Source organism: Stegodyphus dumicola, chromosome 3 (genome assembly GCF_044657685.1).
Source record: "Stegodyphus dumicola isolate Sdum_Otavi_A_Nest chromosome 3, ASM4465768v1".
Classification (NCBI taxonomy): Eukaryota; Metazoa; Arthropoda; class Arachnida; order Araneae; family Eresidae; genus Stegodyphus; species Stegodyphus dumicola.
Genome location: NC_140770.1, coordinates 12,598,815 through 12,612,812, shown reverse-complemented (window position 1 = coordinate 12,612,812; position 13,998 = coordinate 12,598,815). Strand labels below are relative to the sequence as shown.

At 32.5% G+C, this 13,998-nt stretch overlaps 1 protein-coding gene across 1 annotated transcript in view; it reads left to right on the top strand.

The window, feature by feature from the left end:
* Positions 1-1,079: 1,079 nt before the first annotated feature.
* LOC118201809 (receptor-type tyrosine-protein phosphatase mu-like) overlaps positions 1,080-13,998 on the top strand; it is a 213,955-nt gene continuing 201,036 nt past the window's right edge. Inside the window, exon 1 of the mRNA XM_085812574.1 lies at positions 1,080-1,221. Coding sequence (XP_085668700.1) covers positions 1,146-1,221 — 76 coding nt within the window. The 5' untranslated portion in view covers positions 1,080-1,145. The remainder of the gene's footprint in view (positions 1,222-13,998) is intronic.

Here is a 13,998-nt window from a genome sequence, read left to right as displayed (position 1 = left end):
TTATGTAGAAGAGAGGGGGCCACCTATTACTTACCCTAAGCAAGCAGGTATTAGCCCCACACACTAACTAGAAAACTAACAACATTCTGGCATCATTCCTCGAGTCGTGATAGAAATTGTGACTCCAGTGAGCACTACAAGTACTGCCACCGGCGGCGGCATCAACGGTACTCCTAACCTTTCAGCGTTAAATTAGCTCAAGTAAGGGATTAAATTACATGATATACATTGCGATATACATAGTTGTGCAGGTGCATATTTCAAGATGTTATCTATTGTAGTGGGTACAGGCAACATGTTTCAGGACATTATTTATTGCATTAGAAACAGGCATGATGTTTCCACATTACAAATCATTTTTGTAACCATTGGGATATATGGGGTATATAACCCAAAGGGTTAAAACATTATTTTTTGGTGTAAAAAATCGATCTGCCCGGTTGCTGGTTTGAGATCGTAGGTTCGGCCCACATGTATTTTGAGATTATTGGCCCAGTTGATTAAAGCAAAGCAACTCGAGGACTATCTGTCTATTTTTAAGAAAGAAAGACTGGATTGTGAAGAATAACAGCAAAAAGACTTCATCCTCCTAAAATCTGAGGCTCGAGGCTTGTGAGCCTGGCGGAGATGCTTTTGTTCTTGCGTTTTGAACTACAGATTACTGCAAGTGAGTTACTTCCCTCGAAAATTATTCTCAAGTTCTAAAGAACAGAACCACTTAACGATATCCGGTCACTCCGTTTCACAGAAGTACCTTATGATGACATAAGAACAAAAATGCACTTCCGGTTTTAAGCATAATATTATTAATTCTTATTTAAGTCATGAAGTATAATTTTTAAAATTCTGAACCATAACTTAACTGAAAATATTCACAGTTTTAAGACGTATTTCTTATATTTCAAATAAAGCATCGGTCATTTTTTTAAAGAACAGAAATATTCTTTTTTTTACGAAAAAAAGTTATCTTCTCATACGCAGAGAGAAGCCCTTGCTAAACTTCCTGCCCCAAAAGAGGAGGCTCCGATATATACAGCAGGAAGCTATATGTTGTATTTCCTGTTTTGCAATCTAACACTTTTAACTTGATGCTCTGAAGCATTTTACTACATTCGATTTATTCGCATATTGTTTTGCATACTGACATGGAGTTTTCTGGTGTCGTTTGGAATTCGTTGATTGCCATCTTTTATTGGATAATATTTCTTAACGGAACATCTGGTAAATGCTTCCAAATATCTCTTCTTACCATTATTTTTGCTCATTCTAACTTTAGCTTTTTTCGTTTGTAATTATTATAAAAAATCTGTGTGATATTTGCAATTTGTATTTGTTATTAATTCTTGAAGTCAAATAGAAGAGGAAAAAGCAGATGCAAAATTTTTGTTCCTGAACAACAGCGATTTGTATCCGATCGTCTGCGAAACCGTTAGTTTTATTCAAATTCTACGTTTAATCTTAATTCTTAAAATGTCAAGAACTTTTCTCCGGAAAATTACATTGTCGTTTAACGTATTTTATGAAATATTACAATTTTATATAATTCTACTTTTATATATTTTTTATATATTATATATATATAATTGATATATATATGTTGTATGATCTTAAATTCACTTAGTTCGAAAACAAGTTATTCTAATACTTGCGCAATAGCTGCAAAGTAAGATAATAATAATTTATTTACTAAAGAAATATTGATTATATTACATATCTCCTAATGTAATTGATATATATATATCTATAATTTATACTTTACGTAATTTTTATATTTTGTCTTTTCTATATTTTTTATAAAATGTTATGTTAAGGTAATGTTTTACATGTTATATATTTTACATATTTTTTATATTTTGTTTTTATAATGTATTTTTTTTTGTATTATGCGAATATTATTTATCGCTATGTTTATACGTAAAAATTATAATATAATAATAATTAATTTTTTCGTAATAAAAATTTAATAGTATTTTAATAATAAATAAAGGATAACTTAATATTTTACATATTTTTATATTTTATATTTTGTTTTCATATTGTATTTTTTGTATTTTAAGAACTTTATTTATATTATTTCACTGTTCATACTCATAGGATAATTTTTTTATAAGAAAGTTTTAATAATAAATAAAAAAATGACTTAATATGTTATATACTTTACATATTTTTATATTGTAATTTTGGTATTTTTAGAATTTTATTTCTCTTATTTTACTGTTCATACGCTTAGGATAATTTTCATGCAACCATAATGATTCTTTATTGCAAGAAATCAAAGTAAACATGTTTAAATCCACAAACTTATATTTTCTACTTCTTTGCATTCTTTTTTTGCTAGTTTGTTTGTTTTAATTATTTATAAATATTGGTTAACTTAGGAATCGTTTTGTTGTTTTAAAGTTCGGAATTAACTTTTACCTAAAATTACCTTCTGTCTAAATACATATCGTCAAAAAATTTAAGCAATGCTTTAAAATATTATTTATAATGGAATTAACTTTTACCTAAAATTACCTTCTGTCTAAATACATATCGTCAAAAAATTTAAGCAATGCTTTAAAATATTAAATTATTGGGAGCCAATAGCAATTAAACAAAAATGCCTAACTCTTTGACTACGAATTAAAAAAAATACCTCGTTTTCTATCCAAGTGAACAAAATATGTCATAAATAAGGTAAATTTAACATTTGGGATTTTTTTGACATGTAATTTTCAAGCCCACATATTATTCTGGAAAACTTTGTTATATGAAATAGATCTTACATCGTTAGGTCTAAGGTAATAACTTTGCATAACTCAACACTAAAACATTGGGCAACTCAAATTTGTTCTCTTCTCTGTGTTCATTTGTGTACAACGAGCACAGCGTCCTGTTAGTAGTCAAAGGGTTAACTAGCAGTTTAGTCAATATTAAAAAAAATATGGTTTTGAGCTCACCCAAAGGCATAATTTAAAGTTATATTCTTATATAATATCTTATATTCTTATATACTATCTTATATTCTTATACACTACATACTTATATACTATACTATAGTCAGTGTTCAGTAAAGCACTATTTGGCATTTTTTATATCTTAGAGCTTTTAATTTCGAATTTTAAGTCGTATCTTTAGTAAAGTTTTCTTAATATATCCAAAAAATAAGTCTATCATCATTCTGGCTAGATAAATCTAGTTATGATTGGGTTTTGCAATATTCTCTATGCTGCGTCATATAAGTTGTTTTGTAGCTAAAACAATGATATAATATGTTAACTGAAATATATGTATTTCTAGAATCTAATACTGAAGCTTTATGCATATTCTGTTGTTTATATTATTTGGATGTAAATAATCGAATTTTATAATTATTAAAGTATGGACAGTGTCACAAAAGTGTATGCATAAGATCATTAAAATAGGTAGGTACATTTTGTTTCCGAAAGCAATTTAAAATGTTTTAAAAACTATTACTTGTAAAATGCAGTTTTCTTTGAATGGGTTTTAGATTAATCTATAAGATATATTTCAGAGAATCTCAAACTGAGCTTGTGAGGTTTATCTATTTATTTTTAACTGATAGTGTATTTTAAGTCAGCTTTTCCCTATTAATCTCTTTTCATGCCAGAATATAAATGAGTTAGCCAGAGTTTATTCAGATTAAGGTAGAAAGATGTGCTATTTAAGCAAGAGTTTCGGAAGCTATTGTTAGAGCGTGTCTGCCTATTCTAATCCACGTTGTGCCATGATTATTAGCGACTTGATTTAGTGCCGTTAAGTGCTTCTAGACATGCAGCATTGTCTCGCCGGTTTTCTACAAACCAGAGCCTTGCCTGCGCGTTAAATGATCCGTTAGGCTAATCTACCATATTTTTGAATTTGTTCAACATATGTATTTCTGTTAAGCTAGAAGTGCTCGGCTTTGAACCCAAGTGGGGTAATTGTTAAGTTTGTGTTCGAATAAAAAGGGTCTTATACAGAGGCTGTTCACACATTTTTTAGACGATGTATATTGTATTCACAAAACTAAATTACACAAAATTCTTGTGTTTTAAATGTTCTATTTCACATCCCTTATTCTGAACTATCTTTCGACACCGCAATTTCCACGATAATAATGCCTTTTGAAGTGGCAGAAGAGATATTCTATCCCATTCCTCCCGAACAGCTTTTCAGAGTCCTGTTAGGGTTTTGGAACAACGTTTGGATAATGCAGTTTTTAAAAGTCCGAAAGCACAAAAATCCATAGGTGACACATCGGGAGATTTAGTAGGGATATCAGTGAAGGGTATGGCCTTGATACCAGTTTTTTGTTCCATTTCTTTTAGGAAATTTACAGTGGATTTTGATGTATGACTGCTAGCTTTGTCCTGATGGAGTCTCACAGATGGATGGCACTGTGGGTAAAGCGATGGTATTTCATTCAGAAACATGTTCCTGAGAGTATTTGGAGTTAATCTTGACATTTTGTTTGCACTCTCTTTATTTTTAACTTGCCATTATAAGAAAAACCAGCAACAATTATGAATTCCTTAGATAAACTTTCTTTCGATTCTTTGAACCATGTACTTCAAATTTTTTCTCTTCTTTTATAATAATAAATGGCTCTTTTTTGTTACAATCATTTAAATACACTCATTCTTCATCTATTGTGACAATTGTTTTCCTTTTTTCTTTGGATAAGTGTTTCTCATATAGAATTCTGCAGCGTGTCCTGCGTTGAGCGATATGCTTTGGAAGAAGACGATGCACATTGCGTTTTTTCGCTTTCTTAAGATTTAATTCAATGTTTATCATTTTGTTTACAGTGGACACCGAGCATTTTAATGCTTTTGCAACTGTCCTTTGACTACGGGGATTTTCTTTTAACATGAAACAACGCACCTTTGCAATAGTCGAAGATGTCCGTTTTTTCCTTGGATACTTGTTTGGAATTTTTGTCCCACTTGAGGCTCCAATTTGACGTTTTTTTCCTTTCTTGTTGATGATATGACCTATCGATGCTTTAGATATCACAAAACCATGACTCTCAACATCGTTTATGGATAAGGCAGTATCCATATTTCTCTTCGGAAAGACCGTGAATGTAGCCTTCGAACCACTGCTTTGATAAATTCGCCGTTTTGAATAAAAACAAAACTTTCAAGCCACAGACGATAATTTTGACTTTTAAAAACATAGTACAATTGCAATTACTTCTTTTGCAGCAAACGAGTTTTTATTACCTCTTACCAAAATCGTCTAAGAAATGTGCGAACAGCCTCTGTACACCCTTCGTCTGGCTTTTGTTTAGTTTCGCAATTCTTTAATAATCGTTTGAAAGTTTGTGGTGCATGCTCTCTAACAGAAATCGATTTTATAAATATAAAGCTCAATTTAAATGAAAAAGGCTTAGAAGTAAAAGTCATCAAGAGTATACTTTACGACAAATGAAATTTAAGCTAAGCTAGTGACATTTAATTTCAACTGTAAAAAATCTGGAATTAAATTTCACTTGTATTATGTCAGCTATCTCTTAATAGTATCAGCTACGTTTCTAAGCTATCTCTATAATCAAATAGATTATGATCTAAGACATAAAACCGGTTTACGAACAAAATCTTCTTCTTCGTGCTCTTTGCGTTAGCATCTTTTTTCTGATGCAAATACAGGATGGCTAAAAAAATTCATCAGGTTTTAAGTCATCGTAATTCTGGGGTTTACGTATACAGGTGGTGTGGTGTGGTGTATTTAATTACGGCAAAGCACACTAGGGCTATCTGCCTAAGGGGAGGGATGCCTTCGTGGAGGACTTTCTAAGGGAAATGGCTCGTATACACGTTGCACATGGGGAAAACCACGAAAACACCCATGCAGCCAGCCCGTTCGCGGGATTCGAACCTCAGACCGAACTACCAGTGTTCAGCGACTTTACCGCTCGGCCGCTGGTGGGCTTACATATACAGAGTGGATAAAATTTGTTAACGTAGAAGAATTTACATGAAAGTTTATAATATTAGAACTAGGCTTACATAATACGTTGCCTTCTATGCATTTATGTAAAAATTTTTATAGTTGTTAATAAATATGTTTTTAATAAATATATTTACCTAAACGCATAATTTCTTCTTTGAGCGGGAAAGGCATGTCGTAAAATCAATCAGATGCTTAATTATTTTATCAAATAAAAACAAATAGCTTCTTTCTTGAATGTTTTCTAATATTTTATTCGTTTGTTGTTCGTTTTGAAAATATCATGTGACATTTTTTAGGTAGATTCAATTGGATATTTTGTCAATCCAAGCCTAATTTTTAGCCCAAAGAGGCTTTGTCCCTGAAGGACTATTGTTTTCGTTTTGCGATTTTGCGTGGATTCACTATAAATGTCCGTTTCACTTTTCAAACTGTTGCCACCTAATGTTAGAATTCTGCATTATATTGGAAGAAATTAATTAATGAAAAAATCTGCATAAATGTATGCATATTTCTCGCATTGTGATAAAACATACAGCCATCGAATTTTGAATGACGTAATCCTACTACGAATATGGATATCCGGAAACCCAAATTTGAAATTTGGAATTTATTTTATTATTGGTTTCATATTTTGTAAAACTTTAACGAATTTTTGATTAACAAACTCAAGGATTTCAAAGCCAGCCATGCAACTTGTGCAGAAAAAACATTTTTATCTCCAGCGCGTGAGACTGTGTATTGGAAATTCTAAAGGATATGCTCAATTTAAAACTATTTTGGGATATTGCTTTTGAACTGAATTCTATAATTTAAGTGCGAAAAACGTGACATTTAATAAATAAAGGTAACAGACAAAATGTTAAAAAAACGCCCCTTTGGACGTAATTTAATATCTGAAACTTTTCAGAGTTACTTCCCCCCCCCCTGCTGTCGTCTTGTATCACTAATTTCAATTATTGTTTTAAAAATAAATGTTTTAGAATTTTATACACCATTCCTTTCGTATATATCTAATAATTAGTTAGTCATTCAGCCATTATTTACAGTAGTGTGGACATTGAAATAGCGTTTTGAATATTATATGACATTTAAACCGCAGCTAGTGTCTCGTACCCATTTCAATATGCTTAGAGCATTCGGATTTATTTTACAACTTGAGTTTTGCCCCGATGATTTCAAATTGCACTGCAAAATATCAATGTATCTGTACTAAAAAATTACGCCATCAATAAATTTAAGACTGCCTTTTGAATAACCGAAGATGCGAAGAACAGTGGCTCGCAGAAATGATCGGAAACTTTGAATTTTTGTATTCTTTAATGAATATAAAAATTAAAATAAATTAAAACAAAAAGAAAGGTTTTTATTTTGTTTATATATATATATTCAAGACTTTTTATAGTAAATACATTTTCGAAAAGATGAAAATTAAATTCGAAGATCAATATCGTTTATTTAATAAGGCAAAATATAGATAATAATATAATAATAAATATAATAATAATCGGACACTTTTCGTAACAGCCGAAAATGAAAAAAAAAAAAAATTACATTGCTTTTGCTTCTTAATAATAAATTTCTTTAATAAATAATAATAAATTTTAATAATTTGCTTCTAATTAAATTGCAAAGTTTGAGATTGCAAATAAATTGCAATATTCTGGGCACTGACTCCAAAACTTTCTTCGTTATTTTTGAACTTAATTTACGCCACTTTTCTTGAATCACTGCTTTCAGCTCCTGCCGCGCAGATACCCTCTGTTTTCGAATTTTCGATTCTAGTTCCTGGCAAATATGTTCAATAGGATTAAGATTTGGCGATTGGACGAAGCCTTTAATTACTTCTGGAAGCTTATATAGAGTATAACACTGAGTATAACACTGAAGGCATATATATAGAGTATAACACTGAGTATATAAACCAGAGTATAACACTGAGGGCAGTCTGCTTTGGATCATTGCCCTGGTAGAATTTAAAACTATTTCGTATATTAAGTTTTTGTGCTGACGCCACCATATTTTGCTTCAAGATGTAAAGGTACTTTTACTGATCCATAATACCATCTATAAATTCTATATTACCAACAACGGAATGTGCCATAGATTATCATACCTTAACTCCTCCTCCATTGTGTTTAACACTTGGTATTAAGTTTTGATTCCGAAATTCTTCTTTGGGTTTTTTCCATACCAGCGCTCGTCCGGATGAGTCGAAGATGTTAAATTTGCTTTCACCAGCAAACAACATTTTCCAGTAGTCGGCTGCATTTTGTTTCATCGATTTTGCGAAAGCAAAAGCAAGTTTTCTCTTTTTTTTTTAAATTTTTATTTATTTATTTATTTATTTATTTATTTTATTTTTTTCCCTGTGGTGTAAAATATCTTTCTGGCTACTATCTCACATGGAGGTAGGAAAGGAAGGAGGGGCCAGTCGGCACTAGAAGTGAAGCACTACTTTGAAGCTTGGGTCACCAGATGGGGTGTTCTTTGTTTACATTCAGAAGCTCGCTTGACACGGTTCTGATAGTATTCGACACACGATAATTCCATACAAATCGAAAAAGAGACACTTTCGCATGAAAGAAACATTCATAGTGTGATGGATAATAGCAATTTGTATAGTTTAGTGACATTTACGCAAAAATCGCATCTTGGTTATTTTTCGATAACTAACAACAGCGCGATTTTGATTATGAATTTGTTTTATAAAATTCTAAGCTGTTGAACTACAAAAATATAGATTTCAAGAAAAATGTTATGCTTAAAGAATGAAAAATACCTTACGGTACATTTAAAATTGTATACGTCTTTCTATACCCTTGATAGAGTATTCGCTACTTTTATTTTATTTTCCAAATGCCAAAATGTTTTAAATAAAACAAACTTTTTTCACATCCATATATTATTGTTGCATATTATTGCAAAAAGCATGTATCTGCCTTTGATAAAATACATAAATATTCATTAAATTATTAATAAATGTATTTGAAATGAAGAATTTATTCACTTATAAACAACTGTGAAAGTACTGTGAAGAAATCTAATAATTAAATGTATCTAATTTATAATGATTATAAATGTTATCTAAAAATATAATAACCTTAATATTGAATTGTAAACATAAATTGAAATCCTGTTGACAAATACGTTATAAAACTATTTAAGCAAGAATTGTTCGTATTGGAAAGCAATCTGTTAAAAGGTATTGTAAAGCAAATGCTATGAGATGCGCACTTAAGAACGTAATAAAGAGTTTTGGAATATGTATTGTTGAAATGAAGAGTAAAAAAAAAAATCTGATAAGTATAATTAAAAGAATTATTCCCCTTACATTTTATAATAACTCAGTTACAAGTTTTAAATAATACTTAAAAAAACTTATTTTATTCCCTTTCAGAAATGTTCAGAGAAAGTCAAGTACTATTTAAAGTATTTCGCTAATTCCTAATAATTTTCTAATTTTAAATGAACCGAATAGAGCATTAATTATAAATTGACTTACATTTTTCCATTTAAAAGAAGCCAAAAAATCATGTCATATTTAAGAAAGTATTTTAGGAAGAAGCTCTATAAATAGAAAAGAAATAATGCATAATTTTAATATTAATAATACAATAAACTTTGATCTTAATTTTTGTACCTTACCCGAATAAAATCGAATTACCTTAATTTTTTTTCTAATGTAATTAACGAAAACTTGTGAAAATACTTCATTCAAATTAAACCCTTCTGAGAAAACTGTCCTGTGAAAAGTATAGCATTTAATTCCGTTCAGAATGAAATGTTGTTTAAAAATATGTTGTTTTCACATACTTAGGACTCTGAAGTGTTGTAGAAAAAGAAAATATATACATTTATATGTATATTTACGACGTCATTACAAAATATTTTCATCCGAACGCGTCAAATCCCATTGAACTCAATGGTAAATGACCCAATGTTTTGGTCACCACGTAGGGATCGCCGGTGCTTCAGAGCAGGGTACGGGGGAACTTGTTTAGGGCAACTCCATCTTACTTCCTACCTCCATGCTATCTCATGATATCCTGCAGATCGTATTACTCTTCTTACAGTTTCTATATTTATACATATTCCGTATAATTCAAAAAGTTCTGGAACAAGTTTAGAGGCACTCAATCTTGGATTCTTTTTATATTCCGTAGAATAAACTTTTCATTCCATTAGATAACTTCGATGATCTTCTAGGTCTTTTGTTATGAATGCGATTCTATATTTTATAACGCTTAAAAATATCGAAAACTGTAGAATCACTTAAATTAAGTAAATAGGCAATTTTTAATAGGTTTCCCTTTCTTTTGAGGCAAATCATAACTAATCTGCGGGTTTCTAACGATGGTCTCTTTCGTGACCGAACCATCGCAAGAAAACATTAAAATAACGAATATTTTCTAAAAGGAAAATTCGAATTATACAAGCAAACGATTTTTAGATTTTTGCCTAGCATCTTTATCCAAACTAAAACCATAAGATATCTTTTTTTATTTATTGCAGACGATTTTAATAAGAAATTATGAAAATATCAGATTAATTTTGTGTTATTTTTTTTTTTTTCCCATTTTAGCCTAAAACGTTATTTTTTTAAAATTACTATTTAATTTTTTCAAATTTATTTGGTATAAAGGGAGAATACTTTAAATACGATATGTATTTAAAGTATTCTACATTATTTTCTTTCAAAGCTTTTCTCCTATTACTTAAAAAAAACAATAATAATTATAGCGGGCTTTCATTTTTCTGAGACAATGTATATAAGGTTGCTGAATGTATTTAAGAGAAACCTGCACTTGTTTGCCTACCAAATGAATATAGTCTGGGACTAAAATCTACGCCAAACACAAATTATTGCGTTGTCTAATTTTATGCTTTACTTGGACGTGTTTCCTCAAAAGCCTGGCCTGTTGTTAGCCTACTTTTACCGACTCTGATTATTTCTCAAGTGAATGTGTCTGTAAATACAGAAGAGATTTTTTGCATTATTTTCTATTGCAAGTGATACTGAAGAGAAAATAATTTTTTCTACGATCAAAATTGTAAAAACTGGTGTTGTCGTTTCTCATTGATGCGCTTCACTATAGTACATCTATCTCATCAGTATGTTCTTATGTGTGTCTTATGTGCAGCATTTATAGAAGCAAAGTCTCACGTTTATGTTCTGTTGTTATTTTCTTTTATTGCACTTTATAATAAATGTAAAGGGATAGTGAATAACTTAAACACGTCTGTTATATTTCTGTATGTTTCTCTATACGACTCAGGGAAACATTTTTATGACTTTCGAAATGCATTTTAAACTTGACTTTGAAATGCTTTTTCAAACTGAACTTTTTTATTTTAATTAACAGTGCACAAGCGAAAATATATTTTGTTTTTATGTATTATGTGTATCACAAAATATACACTGCTTTGATGTTGCATTTATTCGAACTTTATTACCGTATTTCTAAAATTTCCAGTAAGGCTACATTAATCGGTGACCAGATGCAACCGCCTTCGCCGGGAATCGAACCACGGACCTCTGGAATACGGGCCCAGCGTGCTACCGTTACACCACGAAGACACGCTAGGGAAGTGGGAGTAATACCTTATATACTCCCCTTTTTAAAGGGCGACTAGTGTTTTAGGGGACCTAGTCGCCAAATCCTGGTGCGGAGAATCATCATCCACAACCCTTTTAGTTCAGGCGCCACTTGTAGAGTCATTAGATTAATTGGAATGAAAAATATGCAACCGCCTTCGCCGGGAATCGAACCACGGACCTCTGGAATACCGGCCCCGTGTGCAGAACCACTATACTACGAAGGCTCGCCTGGGAAGTGGGAGAAATACCTTATGAAGGCATGTATGTTTGCTACAGTTATAAGGTGCCTTAACTTGTACGGTATTATTATTTTCCATTCACTAGTTATTTATAATTCAGCCTCTACTATATAATTCTGCTTTTTGTTTTCTCACCAAAAATACAAATCAGTCAGAAGAGTATTTAAGCTAAGGTTTTTGGTTTGTAAGACAGAGCGTGTTTCTGCCTCTTGAGGCCACATTATTAGGTTTCACCAGCTCTGATAAGATTGTAGTCAGTGTCTTTTTGCCGAATGAGACCAAAAATAAACTTTCAGTTTTGTGCACAGAGAAATCTGCCTTCTTGTCTGCAGGCCGAATTGCATTTTTTTCTGCGCGTAAAAACCCTAATTTTAACAGCAATTCTTTTAAAACTGTTTTAACTGTATTTAATGTTTTATGCTTTTCTGTATATTTAGTGTTTTATGCTCTATAATTTTTAACGAAGATATTTTGAGATTTTATGTATTTTCTCTTTGCCGCGAAGTCAGAACTGAATTAATTGAATGAGAAATACATCTCTAATGAAATTCGAAGAAATAAGTTTAAATGAAATGTAGGGAAAATGAGCATAACTTAATAAGCCATACAAGGAAGTCATGTAGGGTTTGTTCACATCCAGATTGTTTTTACTAATTTTATCGGACCAAAATAGCTAAAGGAAAATTACAGGAATAATTTTATTTCGAAGGACACGGTTACAAAGAAAACAGATGAAAAGTATTCTCAAATAAACTACCGGTAGCTACAAGAATATTATTTATTTAAAAAAAACTTACAATCAAGTATTGGAGCTATTTAATTATGGCAAAGCATGCAAGGGCTATCTGCCTAAGGGAAGGGATACCTTCGTTGAGGGCTAAGGGATGCTGGCTCGTATACGTTACACCATACGTACACAAGGTGTACGTATACGTTACACAAGGTGCTCGTACACGTTACACAAGGTGCTCGTACACGTTACACAAGGTGAAAAGGACCGCACGCAGCTAGCCTGTTCGCCTAGAATCGAACCCACTTTCATTCCAGTAAGAATGTATTATAATATTTAATAAAATATCTTCATTTCGACTTCCATGTGCCTTGAATTTTAGCGCTGTCTTATTACATATTGCTAGGCCCACCAGCGGCCGAGCGGTAAAGTCGCTGAACACTGGTAGTTCGGTCTGAGGTTCGAATCCCGTGGACGGTCTGGCTGCATGGGTGTTTTCGTGGTTTTCCTCATGTGTGACATGTATACGAGCCAGTTTACCTTAGAAAGTCCTCCACGAAGGCATTCCTCCCCTTAGACAGAGAGCCCTCGAGGCTTTGCCATAATCCCACACACACATATTACTTATTGCTGCTCCGTATGCTTCCAGTCATTTAATGCTTCTGGATCTGCTCTTGGTGTGATCAGCTACAGCTTGCAAATAGTCGGAATCATCCATCGTTGCAATCGTCTCCGATGCATCTTTGCATCGTTTATTTTCTCGAACCATCAAAAGTATTAGATATCCTCGTCTTCTTGAAGCTCTGCACTATTATTGTTCCATCTGTTTCGATTTATTTAATTACTGCAAACCACACTAGGGCTATCTCCCCATGGAGAAGGTGCCTTCGTGGGGGACTTTCTAAGGAAAACTAACTCCTATACACATATTATAGATGGGAAAAAAACCCACTAAAACGCCGCAGCCAGCCTATTCTCAGGGATTTGAGTCCCAGACTAAACTACCAGTGTTGTCGCTCGGTTATAGTGGTTAGGGAGCCTACTTACGGTATCGAAGGCCCCGAGTTCGAATCCTGGAGAAGACATGGATGTTTGTAAATGTGTAGTGTCCGTGCGTCATGGCAGCACTCTAAATAGGCGGCGAGCCGAAAGTACTGTCGTGTGGATTTGGTGGAAGGGGAAAGGGTGGGAGACCTCCGGATTCCCCCTCCCCCGTAGTGCTCTCCTTCAAAACTGGGGGAGAGGGAGAATAGAAGTGTTACCACCAAAGAATATGTATTGTTAAGAAGGAAAGCTTCGCAGCAGCAGAAGTGGCTCCCTCCGAACGAAAAGGGACACAACTGCGCATGCGTGAAATATCTGTCGCCAAAATGAGCCAAAGCTCGAAGCTGATGTCGAAGTTCCACCAGGTTCGACGGATCAAAAGTTTAAAGCTGTGTGACTCCATTTTTTTCCCCTACATATTGACAGATATAAAATCAGGCATCAAACTG